Genomic DNA, 18918 nt, shown 5'->3' on the forward strand with positions numbered 1-18918 from the left:
AATAAGCCAACGTTTTCCTCTATCCTCTTATTTACACCTTTCGCTATAGTATTGTTCTACAATGATTCAATTTCACCACCTTGTTACATATGTTCTGTAAATAATGATATTTTTATTAGAAAATAATAAATATTACTGCTTTTTAGTTCTTTTCATATATGCCTTGAAATATGTTTATATGCATTGCTCTATTCTACTTATTTACGTTAAACATTTGTTTGTCTCCATCAACCGCCATATCCTATCTGTAGTACTTCCACCACTAAAATGTTGTAATAGAGCTTAAAAAACAATTTCTTCAAAAACAAATTGGGCAACATTTTCTCGTCGATTCTCGCTCCTATGGTGCATGTTCCGATTGAGGGTACGTCAATATGTGTTGCAATTTGTACAGTGTAATTTATACTTTGAAGGGGAAAACCTATGTCTTTCTACTAGCGATTTACAGTTTGGAAGAGACGCTGAAATTCGGCCAGGAAAGTTAGCGTTTTTTGTTTGTTTGATTCAGGATGAGCTTCTGCCGGAAGTAGTAAAAGAAATTGGTTTGATTGTGCTTTCGGTTCGATTAGTGGCTATTGCCTCGCATCAGACCATCTCACCCTCTCCGCCTTGATCTCAGTAGGCTCCGCTTCCGGTGTTTCCCATGTACTCGGTCCACCGTTGTTGCTCATAACTGTGCAGCTTGGAACACACCTCCCGCGAAGGGTTCAAATCTGTATCGCACGAACAGCCAATCTCCACACGGGTGACGATTATTTGCGTTTCGAATTTCTGGTAACTAGGTGTCAGGTTCGGAAGTCGTGCTTTCAGGCATTGTTTTAGGAACTTTTTCTCCAGCTGTAGCAAGTCGTCAGTACTGAAGGTCTGGTAAGCGGAGAGCTTCTCCTGCACACAGGCCAGATCCTGCTCGAAGAATAGTGGCGGATAGGTTTCGGACTCGCGAATGTTCATCACGAACACGTAGTCGATAGTTGGGCTCACGCTGGAAGAGTTGAGTGATTTCAGCAGCACTCCAGTAGAAGCGATCGATGGCAAAATGTTTTCGTTCGGTGGCGATTCCGTTGTCGTTGGAGTGGGCGTACTGCTTGATGGTTGAACCGACACTGCTTTTGACTCTGATTCACGTTTTTCCTTGTTGTAGTCGTAGTTCAAAGAACTTACATCTGAAGATAGTCATTTAATTGAATGAAATAATTATATAAAGATCATGTCGATTTATACTGTACCGTTAATCGCTTCTTTGGCTTCCTTTTCCATCTCCAGATCCCATAGTGTTTCCTTAGAACCTTTGGAATTACTCTCAATTTCTTTCAATTCGTCCAATATTACATCGTTGAGAAGAACTTTTTTCACTATCTGCGAGTTTATATTGGTTTCGTTGATTACTTGGTTCTCTAGAGATGGATCGTGCATATCGACATCATCTGAAAAATACTCAGTTTTATTACCTTACGACGTGAAAACGTTTAAAAATAAATAATTACCAAAAACTCCAAATTTACTTCTTACGTCTCTTCCACCTGAGTAGCGATTCTCACTGCCTCTATAGCGCGGCCTCTGATATCTGCGGCGATCATTCTCGTCGTTAACCGCACCGTAGTCGTAATCGAGCTGCGGTGGTGGTACAGGAATTTGATTCTGCATAAATGGGTTTTGCTACAAAATATAGACAAATTCAGACTAAACTTTCAAACTGAATATTAGAAATCTTACAGAATTCGGGTCCCCTTGATCGTAAGGCAGATAAATATAAGGTTTTTCGTTGCCGCCATTCCACAGATCTTCGCCGTCATTAGCATTATAAGTATACTTCTTGTAAACGTTATTCATATTTAACTTTTCCTTTCGTTTGTTCTCTTCCTGAACTTCCAGCGGCTCCGGTACTCTGTTGGTTTTCAACATCTGCTCGCGAAGTCTTTGTTTTTTCATTTCAGCAGACTTGTTAGGACCCGTCATCACGACACCTACATCATCGGCCGCCTGATTCGATTCCACACTACCCGGAGCACTATGCTGATCCAGCTTTTTGTCCATACGCACCTGGATTTGTTGCGTGTCACTGGCTTTCCGCCCATCGTTCTTACCTTTCAGCTTCATCTTCGGATGTTTTATTGGCGCCACGTATTCTTCTCGCTGCTGTTGGCTCTCGGTTCCATTGAGCTTGATCTGCAGATCGTCTGTGGAAAATATTACCGCCCCTGGAGGCTCCATGTGACGGTTGATAGCGTATAGTTTAAGCACCGATGATTCATTGTATCGGAGCATACAAGTGTCTGCCCGGGATTGCTGTATAATGTCGCTCTCTAGAAATGAAAAGAACTCAAGTAAACTTAGATTTCAATGTCTAAAAAAATCGTTCACCTGGAATAAATTGATACTCCTCAGTGGTTTTGAGCTTGTTTCTACACTGAACCTGCCAGTGTAGGAAGAAGTCACCTCCACCTGTCTGGGAAACGGTTACACCTCCAAGCAAACTGTTAGGACCACCAGAGTCCTTCACGCTATCATCTAGAAAAGGTTGCCCATTTGTGCCATTCAAAATGGTCGTTTGCGAGTAATAGTAGATCGGGAAACCGGGTCCAGTATTGTATTTTACCATAAAATCCGTTACATTGTCATGATCGAAATGACCAGGAACTACAGAGCTGACGCTCTCCGAATCTAAAAGTAAGATAAATTGTTCAAACATTTCTGTGACCGCCAGTGTTTTAGAGTTATTACCAGGTATAGTGTAGGCCCAAAGTTGCGTCTTGTTCGCCCCATCGAACGCATAGACAGTGGAATTGAAAGAACTCACAACAAGGTCTTCTACCGAATCGCCATTCAGATCAGTCAGAACTGCCGGTACCATAAACCCAGATGAATCGATTCGCGTGACAGGAACAAAGTCCTTCTCGTCAGTGAACTTCATCAAGCTTTCTTGTTTCAAGGTATAAATCCCTCCAGGCGAGTTTTGTCCTCCAGTAACCATCAAAAACTGCTCCGAGCCGTCCTTCTGTACCAGAACCTGAATCGGCACAAACATCTCCTCCCTGTATGGCGTTGGAATGCTCTTCAAAATTATCCCAGTGGCACCGGAAATCAACTTGATATGTCCCCCATGGGCTCTTTGAGTTTCCTCTACATGGACCGCAAGGACATCCGCGATTCCATCATTGTTCAAATCCCTCACCACATTGATCGTATACAAATCAATACTCGTTTCGGCATAGCTCTCCAAGTCCGAATAGTCCTTCAATTCCCATAAAATGTTACCTTTTTTTCCATCAACCGCCAGTATTAAACCTCCCCTTCCAGCTGCCACGCAGTCACTCTGCCCGTCGGAGTTAATGTCGATTGCACACTTTAGTGAAAAAATCGTAAACGATGTCCACCGCTGCCACATCGTATCCCCATTAAGGCCATTCAGAGCCATCAACCCTCCCCCGCACATATCCGTCAGACCCGTCTTCTGCGAGGTACACCTCGGAATAGAACCACGCGCATCGTCGATCATTTCATCGATGCCGTACCCGACAATCACATCCAGTACCCCGTCCCCGTTGACGTCCAACTTTCGTAGCGGACTTTCACTGTTGACCCGAGCGATCACCCGAGTCCAAACCTTCTGCACAGTGATCTGAGTGCAGGGCACCACCTCCAGTGAAGAATTGCTCTCGTCCGTACCGCTGTACAGCAAACTGTTAAATCTGTCTCGAATGACGGCTCCGCTAAAGGGGGACTCCTTGTGCAGCCAGACTTTGATTTTTTGCAATGGCGCCGGGAAAGCCGTTAGCAATAGTGCCGCTAGTACGATGAGGCCTGGAACAGAAAAGCAAATTTAAAAGTTGTATTGGCTAGTTTATAATATAAGATTTTATTTCTAAAGTTCTAAAGCTGGTAATATCAATTTGAAGCCCATATACCTAATATTACCGTTTTTGTTCTCATAAACAACAAAAACGACCCTTTTCAATGACTAAGAATTTTGTTGAATAACAATTTGCATAGTCCTCCAGGGCGGTCGATTTTCAGATACCATTTTCTATATTTGAACTTTCCTCATTTCGTCATATGACGCCAGAATGTAACTCCATTCGTCTTTATTTATTTCCAGAGTTTATATATCTATGGCGAAAATATATTTCGGAAAGCTTCCAATGCTCCAGTTTAAAATAATTCAGTGATTTGTGATGATTTGCTCAGAGAAAACTGTTTCCTAAACTGCTAAATAAATGATGAAAATTTTTTATTTAACGTTTGCGGTAAAAAAATGAACAAAAATTGCCGATTTTTCATGGGTTTACCCCAGGCCTATGAAAAGACGCCATTTTTCTATGACCGAAAAATAACAAGCAAAATATTGGAACCACAGTGGGTTCTAAATGGAAATGGAGCCACAAAAAAGTCACATACAACCCAGTGCAAAAGCATAGGCGCGTCTAAGGCCTGGTTTACCCCTAATCGCACTGACGAATCTACTCATGCATCATCAATCAAAGTAACCCATGAGTTACCAAAAAAATTTGACAGCTCTATCAGTCAAACTCTAACTGTGATGGCGAAAAAAGTGAAGCTACTTCGATCAGAAGTGTGCGCGTTCAAAGAACGGTACCCCGCCGCGTCAAAAACGGACATCGTGCCGCACTTTGTGGACGCCGGGTATGCCCGTTCCGGCATCTACAACATCTCAACACTATTGGACAACGATCAGAGTATCGACAGAAAGCCCGGTCCCGGACGGCCAACGACCCTGAGCGACAAGAACTTAAAAGGATGCTGAAGAGGAAGATCGAGGGAAAAGTGGCTAAATCGCTGCGTGCACTTGGCCGGGAGGTTGGTGCATGTGGTAAAACAGTGAAAAAGTATCTAGAGAACACGGACATACATGTCAGGAAGCGGCAGTCCCGTCCACTGGTCTCGGAGCGGCATGCAATGACGCAGCGACAGCGATTGAATAAAATGGTCAAGTCGGTTTTCCCGGCGAATCGCGCCGTAGCAGTGGTGATGGACGACGAGACTTATCTCACCCTGGATGGCAACGACTAGCAGGGCACTTCGTATTTTACCTCCCCCACGAAGGAAGCGAGCACCGAGGTGAAGTTTATTTTATAGACTAAGTTTCTCACGAAGGTGCGGCTGTGGCTGACAATCAGCAAGAAAGGGATGTCAAAGTTGCTCTTCTTTCGCTCCGGGCTGGCCGTGAACGGGGAAATTTATAGTACGAAGTGCCTGCCAGAAGTTGCGTCGTTCATCAAGAAATACCATAAAGGCGAAGACACGGCGTTCTGGCCAGATTTGGCGACGGCCCACTACTCGAAGCGATCGTTGGAGGAGATGGAGCGGCTGAATATTGATGTGGTACCGAAGTCAGGGAATCCGCCCAACGTCCCCATGCTGCGTCCCATCGAGAATTTCTGGGCAAACTTGAAGCGCAAGATCTATTCCAATTAATAAATAAACGAAGAAAGAGCATAAAAACATGCCTACACGCATGTTTTCGTCCGCCATGGCAAATGTTCCGGTTAACTTCCGGAAGGACGCACGCAAGGACGTAATATTTCCCCCATGGGAAATTCATCCAACTCAATTATCTGTCTTAGTTTTTTGTTCATCACCATCTGAAAAAAGTCCATTTTTTTACCGCAAACGTTACATTATTGTTGTCATTTCCTAGTGAAAATCATGTCAGTGAAACTAAAATATGTCTAAAAAAATATTGAAATTATTAGATCTTAACCAATCCATTGCATGTGAGGTCAATGAGCATCTACATCCTCAGCCGCATAAACATCGCTAACGCAACACAACGCCAACGTGTGCGAAATCACAGAAATTCTGCTATAATCACTGTCAACTGATTGGAGTTAACATCATTTTCAATTGCAACTGAAAATCTTTTCCTGAGAGTGAAAATTTGCAGCCCGGCAAACGGTATATAATTTTGTTATGATGTCAAGAATGAAATAACCAAGTAATAAAAATAATAATGACATTTCATAACAAATTTCAGTAGAGGAAAATTGCAAAATAATGAAAATAATCGTTGACGGTAAACAGTACGACACTGAATAATAGTTGGTACATAAGTTCACCGTAAAAGGGTGTTAAAAACCTAAATTAGCGGTGAGACCCAGCCTTTCTCCTTCGAACTTATAATTTGTTAAAATAGATTTACTCCAACACTTTAAAAATACACCGTGATTATTTCTGCTGGATTTTTTATTCATTCTGAACAACAAATTTTTGGTAGCCAACAGCACAACATTTAAAATTTAACATACAGTCAGGTTTTTTAACGCGGTTTTTTATGCGCGGTTTTTTTACGAGGTTTTTTTTACGCGGATTTTTGAATTAACGCGGTTTTTTTACGCGGTTTTTTCACGCGGATTTTTGAATTAACGCGGTTTTTTCAAAAAAAATTTCACGAATGCCGAATTAACGTGGGTTGGAACCAGAAACGTTTAAGTGTTTATCTAGTAAAAGACTTTGTCCAAAAAAATACTCTCCGCCCACCGAAAGATCCGGAATAACCGTCAAAGGGGACAGTTTTAAATACTGGTTCTAGAGCGTCTAGGGTTTTTTCTAAAGCCCTTCTTGCTGGACTACTTTACGCGGATTTTTGATGGCAAACGATGCCAAATACTATTAAGTTTCATCACACGAAATCCCATTTCGAAAATCACAAAAATTCCAGAGTTATGAGTAGAAGTGCCTTTGCTGCACAAATCGAAATTTCTCCATAAAGTTATTAAAACTAAGGTTTTAACTTGGACAACGTGAGCATGTAATATGTGCATAATAGACCCAAAGGTGTTGAAAAAGGATTGGTAATCTTGAACATCAAAGTTTTCTTGAAAATCGAAAAATAAATTTTCAACGCAAATATTCAAACGCGTTTTTCTCGAAACTATGTTTTTTGAGTTGTGCCAGTGTTGCACGAAACCGACGATATGAATATAAGTTACAACTATACATGCAAACAACATTAAATTCTTTCAACTATATGATGCGATTTTGTTTTTGATTGTGGTATAATCGATTTGTACTCATCTACTGCCTATAAATATTCAGATTCTTTGAGTCAACGTTAGTCAGTAGATTTCAAAAAATGTATAATTAAATCATTTTTTTTTTGAGCGTCTTAGTAGAATGGAATTGATAATTAAGAATTGGATATGTTTCCATTTAATTCTACTACTAAAAATCGAATACCCTTCAATCGAATACCGTCCGCAGATACGTATTTCGGCTGCTACATCCAACCATCATCAGTGTTTATGTGGACTCCACACAAGCACTGATGATGGTTGCATGTAGCAGCCGAAATACGTATCTGCGGACGGTATTCGATTAAAGGATATTCGATTTTTAGTAGTAGAATTAAATGGAAACATATCTAATTCTCTATAATTAAATGTTGTTCCTTATACATTAATTTGAATGATCTTATCAGTGAAATTAAAAGTCTTCAACGCAGTTGATATTACTGATCGTTTCTGAGAGGCATCCAATGAATGGCCAAATACCAATCAATATGGGTTCTTGAAACCTGGATTATACCCAGTGGCCTGAATCGGACCTAAAACCCAATTTTCAATCCAGATGACCACTTCTGGTAGCCTGATAATCATAAAATCCATCATAAAATTGCCGAACTGCCTAAGCTTAGTATTTCTATGGAGAAGATGGCGACAGTTTCCGATCAACAGCCTAAAGTGACAAATATCATCCAATACGATTTGAAGAAGCGGTATGATACCCTTAGGCCAGAAATCATCTTCAGATGCCATTTTAAATTTCTAGACAGTAGCTTCCGGTTTCTACCAGTCTAAAAGGGACAAACATTACCCAATGTGAATTTTTCAGTACCCGGGATGATGCTCAGAGACCAGGAATCAACTTCATACTTTATTTTGAAATCCGAATTTGCGACAGCTGTTTTCTTTAAATAAGTAGTGTAATTTTTGAAAGAAAAAATTTTCAATATTTTTACAATTTAACACATAATGGATAAAATAAAAGTCCGATTACACTGGTCAACACAAGTGTTGCCCCGAAGGTCAAACTGAGAAAAAATGAAAAATTATAGCTTTTCCTGTGAATTTTTTTCTTTCTAGGGCAATTATTATGAGCTGTAGATCAGCATTTTTTTCGATTTTGTCAACCAGTGTTATAATCAAATTAAATGGGTACCAATAAAGCAACCTTCAATTTAAAATTAAGATTTTTGAAATCAGTGATGCCATCTTTGGCAAAACGAGTGAATTTGATAAAGTTTTTCTTTCCATAACCTCCGAACTACATGTTCAATCATCATAAAATTCGTTATTTAGGGGTTTCAAAGACAGCCCGTTCATTTGATACCTATTTTGTCCAAATCGGTTGTGTAGTTTCTGAGATAATGGAGTTTCATAATTTTTACATTTTGATACATAACAGACAAAGTTACAGTCCGATTATAATAAAATTCAATAGGGTTTTGTCAGGCAACTAGACCTTTCTATTGCAACTTATTTTGTGAAAATAGGTCCATCCATCTCTGAGTGGGAAAGTGGGTGAGTTCAAACAGTCTTAGAAACATGTTTCTTGTCATAGCCTGATTTCACATTATTATACATAACGGACAAAGTTGCAGTCCAATAACATTAAAATTCAATAAGGTCTTATGGGGCAACAAGACCTTCCATATTACACTAATTTTGTGAAAATCGGTCCAGCCATCTCTGAGAAAAGTGAGTGAGTTTGAACAGTGTTTGAAACACGTTTCTTTACATAACTTTTGAACTACATGTCCAATCATTATAAAATTATTTCACAAATGGTTCAAAAACAAGCCCGTTCTTTTGATACCAATTTTGTTTAAATCAGTTTTGTAGTTTCTTAGATAATGAAGTTTTGTGAATTTCACATTTTGATACATAACCTCGAAACTAAAAAATTCGATTAATATAAAATTCAATAGGATCTTATGGGGCAACTAGACCTTTCATTTGCAATTAGTTTTATGAAAATCGGACCAGCCATCTCTGAGAAAATCGAGTGAGATTGGGAGACCGTTACATACATACACACACACACACACACACACACACACACACACACACACACACAGAAAATGCTCAGCTCGTCGAACTAAGTCGACTGATATACGAGATTCGACCCTTTGGAGCACTTTTATACCTTTGGTTTTTTCAGTGATTGCTGTACCTTTCTAGGAGAAAGGCAAATATATAATCTGAAAACAATTCTTCAAAGCTTTCATGATGAAGGAAAATTGAAACGGAAACTGAATGATAAAAAAAATTCGATTTATGTTTTACATATTTTACATAGGATACCGAATGTCTTCGGTAGTGATTTTATTCGGTTTTCTGCAGCGGTCTTATGCAAAAACCTAGCGAAGAAAACTTCTACCGAAGACATTAGATACCCTCGTGCTTATGAAAAGACTGTATATCCATGACAGCAAGCTTTCAACTAATTCGACTCTCATTGTATTGCACAGCTCTCCTTGCTCTCCGTACACTCGGTACATAACCCGACAGCCACAGACGACAGCACACACATGCAATGCCAAAGAGCTGTTATTTTTAATCTCCTCATGTCTGTTGGTTCTTCCAAGCTGTCGCTAATGACAGCCTATAATCGCCGACATCTTTCGGGACGAATCCAAGCGGGATGCCAGGTGATCGTGATTCACTAAAGCAAGGCTGATGCTATAATGGAAGCGAGATAGTGTGAAACACGGTTTGCTTCCTATTCATTATGCCACCGGCCTCAGATAAAGGAGAAACGAAAAAGTGCGAGTCAATGACAGCCGCAGCCGATCAGCAGGCTGACAACAGCGCAAGCCAAGCCAACAGGACATCCTCCAAATGAACAAAACTAGGCTGTCATGTCTGAACGACCAAAATACATGCGCAAGAATAAGCTGTCGTATGTAACACAAGACAATTTCGTTGCCTTGTGTGAGCTTCAGCTTATGTGAGCTATCATGAATAGCTTATTCATGAGGCTGTTAGCTCTTTCCGACCGAGCCCACACAATTATGTAGGTAAAAAATGACGGATAACAAAACCTAAATCGAAGCAATTCCTATATAAAAACACTTGCTTGCTCAGGTCTTTTATTTTTCGCAGCAGCAGCGATGTCGACACTAGCGCAATAAAACATTGAATAGGACGTTCAAAAATCGAGAGAGAAGGTTTTGTTCAAGTCACCTTCTACCTACGCAATTATATGGGCCCGGTCGGAAAGGGTTAGAGTAAAAAGACAGAGCTGTTGTCAGTATAGTGTCGCCCTACAGTCTTTTTACAAAGCCAGTCCTATATACAGTGTGTTCAATAAGTTCAAATGCACTTTCAAAATGAGTTGAACAAAATAAAAATACTAGATATTCAAGTTCATTAAGCAGACAATGTGTGCAGCAGGGAAAGCGAAAAATAAGCGAACTGGAAATATGATACAGATTTGGAAAAATATACCGCATCCCGACGGGTTTCCTTTGCTTATTTTTCGCTTTCCCTGCTGCACACATTGTCTGCTTAATGTACTTGAGTGTTAACGGATAAAAGCCGTTGTTAAAAATCGCACGCGGCACGCACCAAGTCGTTTCAGATCTGGGAAATAAGCTTTTTAAATTAGTCAATAGTGCTCAGTTTATGTATGCTTTGCTTGGTCAGCATGTACGACTATACATAAAAGTTCAGGGGTTAAGGTCCAGAGAGCTGGGAGGCCACAAAATTAAAAAAAAATCAGCCAAATTCTCCCGACACCACGCTTGGACAATATTCGATGTATGGACCGGTGCACCGTCTTTTTGAAAGACGTAATGATTCTTTCCGTAAAGGTCCCGATATGCCGGGGCCACAACCTTCTTCAGGATATTGGCCTTATAGCACGCGCCGTTCACTTTCACGTTTTTTTCACGTTTTTTTCACGGGGACGGGGGGATGCTGGCCAACGTCGGCACCCACATCATTTGGGGCATTGCAAGACAAAGAGTTTCTCATCAGAAAACACGATTAGCTGACCTGCGTGTCGCAAACAACTTTACGAACAACGACGGCGCGGTACTCTTTCATCGTGCGCGGTAAACAAACAACAAGTGTCAGCATGTCGGCACCATGCACGTTTTTTTGGCCTATATATGAGGCTGAAGCTGACAACAATACCAGAATGATACACAGAATGCACACCGTGCGCACCAATGAAAGGTTGTATTCGAACTTATTGAACACCCTGTAGTCTTTTTGATCTAAAATTCCGATAAGCTCATTTACTAATTTTAATAACATTATCTTTTGAATATTGTACAAGAACAGGAAATCGACCAGTATGTAATTTACCGGGTTTTCTTTCCAATTTTCCTGCATCCTAAAACCTTCGATGGAAATATCAGGTAAAATTTTACGCTAATTGAGTCCTAAAATTTTACACGGTTTTCTGATTTTTATATATCAGCTGAAAGAGTGCAGTTTTCTGAGCAAAACGTGATTTTTAAAATATGATTATCGTTTTTCTCCGATTTCTAAATGAAGAATAAAAAACTGCTCGAAAGGTCTTGAATGACAGTTCTCCCATATACCGTACATGGGCGAAATGTCATTTATGACCTTTCGAGCAGTTTTTTAAATCTTCATTTAAAAATCGTAGGAGAACGATAAACTTTTTTCGAAAATCACGTTTTGCTCAGAAAACGCGGCTCTTTCAAATGATATATAAAAACTGGTATAGCTTTAGGACCCAATTGAGAACACTGTGCTACAAATGAAAAAAACCAAGAACTTCTGGAGTGACCTAGTGTAGGTTGCAGGTCTTGTTGAGAGTAACTTTCACTCATACTAGAAAATTTTTCAAACACCCTAAAATTTCAGATTATGGTCAATATACTGTTTTAGACTAAAGCGTATACATTTTTTTCTGCCCGGTTATTACTCAATCGATATTGAATCTTTCAGCAATTTTGGAAAGGGAAAACGAGTTTCACAAAAACATATTAAATTTTTTAGTTTAATTCTATTTTTTATACCTTTTGAATTAGTTTTTTCAACTTAATCTAAACTGAGTCGTGAGACTGATAGGCTGTCGTAATTCTACGTTAACCTTGCAGTCATGTCAAAACATTTCGCGCGGTAATTCAAAAAAAAGTTTTCCCGTTGAGTGCCCAAGTGGAATATTCGTAACATGATAAAACGGATTGTATCAAATATGGACCGAACTGCTGTTTCCGAAATATCTTTAGCCATCCGTTTATAGAAAGCTTAGCTGAATCCACATAATTGATATTTAGCAGAGTGACGAATGACTATGAGTTAAAATCACTGTGATTAAATAAATAAATAATAAATTGCTGTATACTCACTGAGGATCAAAAGTAATATTTTTTTAAAATAAATCAACGATTCTGAAATGGCAAAAAGTTTCACTAATTACTCACTTCCACGTGGCATTCACTGAAATACCGCAAAGTTCGGAAAAAATTTTTAATATTGGCACACTTTGATTTCAAATGGGGATGGATTATTTTCGCGCCCGTCATTGTTATTATAAATCTTATAATTCCGATACAGTAAGATTTTTTTTACTAAAGTTAGATCCACTTGATATTTTGACGCAGCTTTCTATTTACTATGGTGCCTCTAGTGGCGGGTACGAAAAACCAATGACAGCGCAGTGATGAGATAGGTTTGTGAAAGTTTTATCAAATTCGAGTCAGTGCATCAGAAGTTTTCGACGATGGAACGTAAGAGACGTGAGAAAATTTCGCACACTCACGTTGAAAAGCGATGTGTTCAGGTGCAAAAATTGCGAACTGCCTCAAATTCCCCAAATCAACCGTAAACAGCGTATTGAAACGATTCAATGAAATTCTAATGCTGGATCGCGTTGATTACAGCAACCACAGAAGTGGAACGTTTGACAAGCAGCTACGAATAAAAGTCTTCAGAGCTGTTCGGGCGAACCCTGGGATCACTCTGCACGATTTTGCTAAGAAGTTCTTGGCACCGACGAATCTGTCGGCGTGAAGACCTGCAGTCGTTCCACGCCAGCAAGAACCCCAATAGGACCCTCAAGCAGAATATCGTTGCAAAACGCCGCTGTATGAGAAAGTCTTGACCAAATTCGACGGCTCACGGTGTGTCCGAAGTGACGGATTATCGTACTTTAATGTACCTCGAATTTTCTTTAACCAAATGGTAGTTTGGGTCCATACCTTTTAAAATCAACCGATTTTAAAAAAAATCCATCGGGGGAAATTAGAAAAAAATTGATTTGAATTTTTTTTAGTGTTTTTCAACCTTAATTTTTCGATTTCATTGGTGATCTATACAGATCGTGTAACATCAACATGTAGAAAATTGAGTGCCATTTCAACTACCTGCGTTTCTTTAATGAAAAATTTTCACTTTTAACCGAATCGCTTGCAATAATTTATAATTATTCAGTCCCCCCACAATTATGTATCACTTAAAAAGATGTATGAATTCAAAAAAATCATTTCTGGCCAATTTTATTGTATAAAAGTAATCTGTAAATGTTTTCAGTTACATAAATATGTAATCTTTCACTTAATTGAGTATTTGTTTCCATGTTTCATAAATATTTCTCAGAAAATATATTTATTTTATTAAAACTCATCAAATACAGGAAAAAAAATTTATTTTTATAGAAAAATCGCTATAAACCATCAACATTTTGGTAAATAGCTAAGAACTCACCTTGATTTTTGTGTATTAGTTTTTTTCTTGCCCGAGATTTAGCTATTATATCACATAGAAACCTTAGCGCGCTACTTACGCTGATTGAGAAAAACGATAAATACTTTGATAGATTGTAGATTACAATATTATACGCTTATAAAAAACGTATCTATCTTGGGGTAGAAACGATGTTTTTTGTGTTCAAAGCTAGCAAATATAGTATGTTGTACTGCAAAAATTGTACATGCCTTCAAACAGTTTTTTTTTTTAACTGAGTCAAATTACATAAAACACAAAAGTGATCCGTAATTGTGGGAGATCCATTATTGTTGGGGGAGTGTATACATGATAAAATACGTCAAAAGTTGCAAATTGTTTTTAATCTGTCTGATTTCATATCTTTGTTACAAAAGTTAATAAAAACTCAAATGTTTTATTCCGGGTTTAATTTTTTAGGTGGTTAAAACATACTATAGTACACAATATAGCAGCTTCGGCAAAGAACTTTGGGATACATCCCCCTATCTTTGTCGCATTCGAGAGTGAAGCACTGTTTATGGTTTTTGTCAGCGTATTATGTATCAATTTAAGTTGTTTCACTTTTTTGAAACACAAAAGACATATTTCAGGCCGATTTTGTTCATGTAAAACAATATCGCACGCTAGCCTGAGGGGCTAATGCGGTCTCGATCAACTAGATTAGTTGAGAGAATTCGTTATCGATATTGTTTTCGGCACATTTTGCATGTTGTAGGATAAGTACAACGATACACCGTGCCCCAGTGCTGAGTCGAGAAAATTTCCAGCTCTAAAAGATCCTCGACCTGATCGGGAATCGAACCCGATATCACAACCGTGTGGGAGAGCTAGCCGACCGACATTGCTAACCACAGAACCACGGGGACCACAAATTTGTTCATGTGTTGATTTTGTTCATGTGTTTTCTTCATTTTGTACAAACTACCGAAAACAACTCGACGAGCCGTCGTTTGTTTTAACATTGTCGAAATGGTTTGTTAATATCACTGTTTCACATGTGTTGTAAATCATAGCAATCACTGATTTTTTCACATGCACCATAGCAACCGAGGTTACTTTGCAGTGAGTGAATAACAAATGCATATTAACCACTAGTATATAAATGTGTTCGGGTTTTTTCGTAATGTTTTTTTCAATACTTGTGAATATATCTCATTTTTTCTTCTACATGTAAACTAAAAATCTACTAGGAAAGCTATTTTAAGCTTAAGATTATGATGAAGTTATTTATTTTGAACGTTATCAGTGTATTTAACATTAAAAATTAGTATAATTAAAAAAAAAGTATACATATAGTATACATATAGTAATAGTATACAATTTTCCCCCGATGAATTTTTTTAAAACCGGTTGATTTTAAAACGTATGGACCCAAACTAACTTTTGGTGAAAGAAAATCCGAGGTACATTAAAGTATGATAATCCGGCATTTCGGACACACCGTGCGGCTGCATTTTAATGGACAAATGAGACATATGTAAAATAGATTTCGCTCCCAGGACAAAAAATCGGTTTAAGTTCGTGTTTGCTGACAAGTTCGCTCGAAAGCTAATGGTGTGGTAGAGGATCTGCAGCTGTGGCAAAAAACATTGGCACAAGGGCAATTGAATTGTTATCATCAAAAATGCTGTCAACCCACCAAATTGCCCGGATTTTCGTCCAATTAGGCGTATTGGGCGATAATCATATGAGCAAGTTGAAGAAAAGAGGCAGATACAGACTTTGCTGCAAACTGTAAGTATATAGGACAACTGAGGAACTAGCGCTACAATCCTACTGACACTAACAGTGTTCTTCCGAGTTGGAACTCAAACATACGGGGATTGGCTTTCTAGACCTCGAGTCCAGCTAGAAGCTATCATGACCATGCATGCTCAATTTTTATTATTCGCTTAGTTTTTACTAAAACAATTATAACTGGTACCTAGACCAGATTTGTAGATAATCGATGTCTATTTAATTTAAAGGTGTTTCTAAATTTTTTATTGGAAGCTGTTTTTTGAAATAATATAAGAAACCTACTTATGAAACACATTTTAAACAAAATATCGCTATTAATAAATTCAAAAAAAAAATGAAACTAGAAATTCAAAAGGATTGCGAAAAATTTCAATGAAAAAAAAAATTCATAAAAATATAATGAAGCTTCTTATCAAACAATAATGTCTGTTTTAATAATACTGCTATTTGCATAAGTCAACCAAAATTTGGTTGCGGAATTTTGGAAAGTACTTTCGAAGCCTCAAGCTGCAAAACCTTTACACTGACCCACATTCTCAACAATCCACCCCTTCACTCTGTCCAAGTTCGTGCGAACCCAAGCAGTATTTAATTAAAAACGGCTCACTCGAGTCGATTAAGAAACTCGTCCGGCACCAGTAAAAGTTTTCCCTCAGCTTGTGTCCCACTCAAACTGGTGTTTGAATACTTAATCGCTCTTACAATCCCTTGCACGCTGCAGCTTGTTGTCATCTTTCTGTATGGTTACCCTTGAACCTGCTGTTGAGCAACTGTATAGAAGGTGATTTTCTTCCCTTCGTCCCTTCCCAAATCATTCCTACTAAAACCAGCAAATCACTCACCGATAAGCACTGTTATAGCAGCTAACCCGTAGCAGAATGGTTCACAGCAGTTCCAGCACCGTCGCCTGCGATATTTTTTCAAAATTGGACTTGACGTTCCACAACTTGTTGATTTGCTATTCATTCCACCTCGACTTCTGGGTGTCATCAATGGACGTTTCGCCCCACGGTCCTCGTACGTTCGACAAGTGCGACCATCCCGTATGAACACTTCGTCTTCAACGTCATCGCTCAGATCTTCGTCCATACTGAGGGAGACACTGTCCCGTACCACCAACTTCTCCGACGGTTGGTACGGCTTCATTTTCTTCCGTATGAGTTACAGGGTTGCAGCGGCGGCCACCTGCCTCCGGTTTGGCCGTACAGATGAAAGCACCAGATGGCCTATACGGCTCTTAGCAATAACTCTTCTCCACGACGCAATTGCTTCACTCGGTGTCCACAGAACAATAGTTAGTCGCAATTTTTTGCACCTCCTCCACCACGTTTTTTTACCTACTAACAGAGCACTGTACGAAAAGGAACTGCGGATGGAAAAGTAATTTTCCGCTCTGATTGTAATGCACTAGCTAATTACTGCGCCAGGACTTCCACGTTTCGTGAGAACTGCAGCAGTAAGAAAGCAAAAACAGATAGGAAAAGCTCAATTTTCGCGAAACATATGTGAACACAGTTTTCCTTGTGACATCGCAATCGAGATACTCTCACTGAGTTGGTTCGCAACCACCTGCTACTGTTCGCACTAATTAGCTGGATAATCGATCCGAAAGTTTGCTTCTCGATACGAACTCATGCAGGGGAAACGTCACATATCCCCACATAAATCACATGTCATCACACAATACACACTTTCTATTCGGAAATTTTCACTACTCGAAAATTAGTCATATCTTTTGCACGAAGGCTCAATAAATGAATTCTCCGTAGTGAATGTTTGATGCCTGTGCTCTAGAGGTTTCCTTCAGGACGTATAGTAGTGGAGAGCTAGGGAAAATCGTAAAACTCACCACTCGTCATCGAAATGTCACGGTTCCCTCAAACGTAGCGTGATGTCAAAGGTGAACTAAACTGCAAGCTCCGCGGTCCTCCCGTTGTCTCTCCCCGACCCCGGATGCCAGTAAGCTGTGGGTTGAGATTGTTGTTATCGTTTGCCTTGTTTGATTGTTGCATATCTCGACGGGGTTGATGGTGCTCTGTTTATCAATCCTGGTGCGAACGGAGTGCGCATGTGCCCACTTCAGGAAGAAAGTGCACTAATACACACCAGCAGCCAGGTGACAGTTCATACTAACTTTTGCTTTCATTCCAGTTGCCCATAGATGGGGTACTAATTGATGCGAATGATACTCAGAACCACTGGTTCCTTTTAAAAATAGGAAAAACTGGTAGCTTGCTAAATAACACTGCCGATCACACAACTAGTAAAAAGACTGATAAGAACTAAAATTATTATCATGCTTATTAAATACTAGCTGACCCGGCAAACTTCGTACCGCCGCCTTGAGTTTTATTGACTGCTAAGACGCTCGGTATAGATTTTCTAAATTTTCTAAAATCCAACTGCTGCTAAAAAACATACCCAAGATATGTTTTGGCTCTGATTTGTTTTTAAATTTTTACCTTTCTCCTAGAAAGGTATAGCAATCACTTGCAAAACCGACAGTATAAAAGTGCTCCAAAGGACCGAATGGCATATATCACTCGACTCAGCTCGACGAGCTGAGCATTTTCTGTATGTATGTGTGTGAATGTGTATGTGTGTGTGTATGTGTAGATTTTTATTCTCACTCACTTTTCTCAGAGATGGCTGGACAGATTTTCATGAAATTAATTGCAAATGAAAGATCTTGGTGCCCCATAAGACCCTATTAAATTTCATTGTAATCGGATTTTTAATTTAGAGGTTATGTATCGAAATGTAAAAATCATGAAACATCATTATCTCAAAAATTACTCTACCGATTGAATAAAATTGGTTTCAAATGAACGGGCTACCTAAAAAACCCTTAACTTTTGTATTTCATGAAGATTGAATTTGTGGTTCAAAAGTTATGAAAAGAAATGTGTTTTGAAGACTGTTTAATCTCACTCATGTTTCTCAGAGATGGCTGGACCGATTCTCATAAAATCAGTGTCAAATGGAAGGTCTAGTTGCCCTATAAGACCCTATTGTTTTGTTTTGCAATCGGACTATTACTTTGCCTGTTATGTTTAAAAATGTGAAATCCAGCTATGAAAAGTAAAATATTCATAAGACTACTTAAACTCACTCACTTTTCTCAAAGATGGCTGACCCGATTTCCACAAAATTAGTGTAAAATTAAAAGACTAGCTGCCTCATAACACCCTATTGAATTTCACTGTAATCGGACTGTAACTTCGTCTGTAATGTACCGAAATGTGAAAATCGCGAAACTTCATTATCTCATAAAAAACAAACATCCGATTTGATTAATATTATTATCAGATGAGCAGGCTAGTTAAGGGTTCACTGATGAATTATGATTGAACACGTGGTTTCAAATTTTGGCTGCCCTATACGTTCCCATTCCATTTGATTATAATCGAACTTAAGCAACCGTTATGTATTAAATTGTTTATAAAACAACGAA

General features: G+C 38.9%; 1 protein-coding gene across 3 annotated transcripts; it reads right to left on the reverse strand.

Moving 5' to 3' along the window:
• Positions 1-12: 12 nt before the first annotated feature.
• On the reverse strand, positions 13-17307 carry LOC129731241 (uncharacterized). Of its 3 annotated transcripts, none has more exons than XM_055691082.1 (8): positions 17156-17307; positions 16307-16830; positions 2722-3801; positions 2362-2661; positions 1714-2303; positions 1485-1656; positions 1227-1424; positions 13-1163 (listed from the first exon to the last, which is right to left on the reverse strand). In XM_055691082.1, exons 2-8 carry the CDS (start codon positions 16608-16610, stop codon positions 616-618), a joined length of 3192 nt encoding a protein of 1063 aa, XP_055547057.1. In that variant the 5' UTR covers positions 16611-16830; positions 17156-17307; the 3' UTR covers positions 13-615. The 3 variants fall into 3 exon arrangements, with proteins under 3 accessions (XP_055547057.1, XP_055547056.1, XP_055547055.1); XM_055691081.1 differs by having other exon boundaries at positions 16307-16912; positions 17156-17288; XM_055691080.1 differs by having other exon boundaries at positions 16307-17304.
• Positions 17308-18918: the final 1611 nt, after the last annotated feature.

This window comes from Wyeomyia smithii, chromosome 3, assembly GCF_029784165.1.
Source record: "Wyeomyia smithii strain HCP4-BCI-WySm-NY-G18 chromosome 3, ASM2978416v1, whole genome shotgun sequence".
NCBI classification, from domain to species: domain Eukaryota; kingdom Metazoa; phylum Arthropoda; class Insecta; order Diptera; family Culicidae; genus Wyeomyia; species Wyeomyia smithii.

What these genes read in the sequence shown, in the direction of transcription:
- LOC129731241 (XM_055691082.1), bottom strand. Translation starts at nt 16,610, where the DNA reads ATGAAGCCGTACCAACCGTCGGAGAAGTTGGTGGTACGGGACAGTGTC. An exon ending in AAGTAAATTTGGAGTTTTTG is followed by an intron (nt 1,425 to 1,484) that starts GTAATTATTTAT and finishes AGTATTTTTCAG; the next exon opens with ATGATGTCGATATGCACGAT. An exon ending in AGCCAAAGAAGCGATTAACG is followed by an intron (nt 1,164 to 1,226) that starts GTACAGTATAAA and finishes GACTATCTTCAG; the next exon opens with ATGTAAGTTCTTTGAACTAC.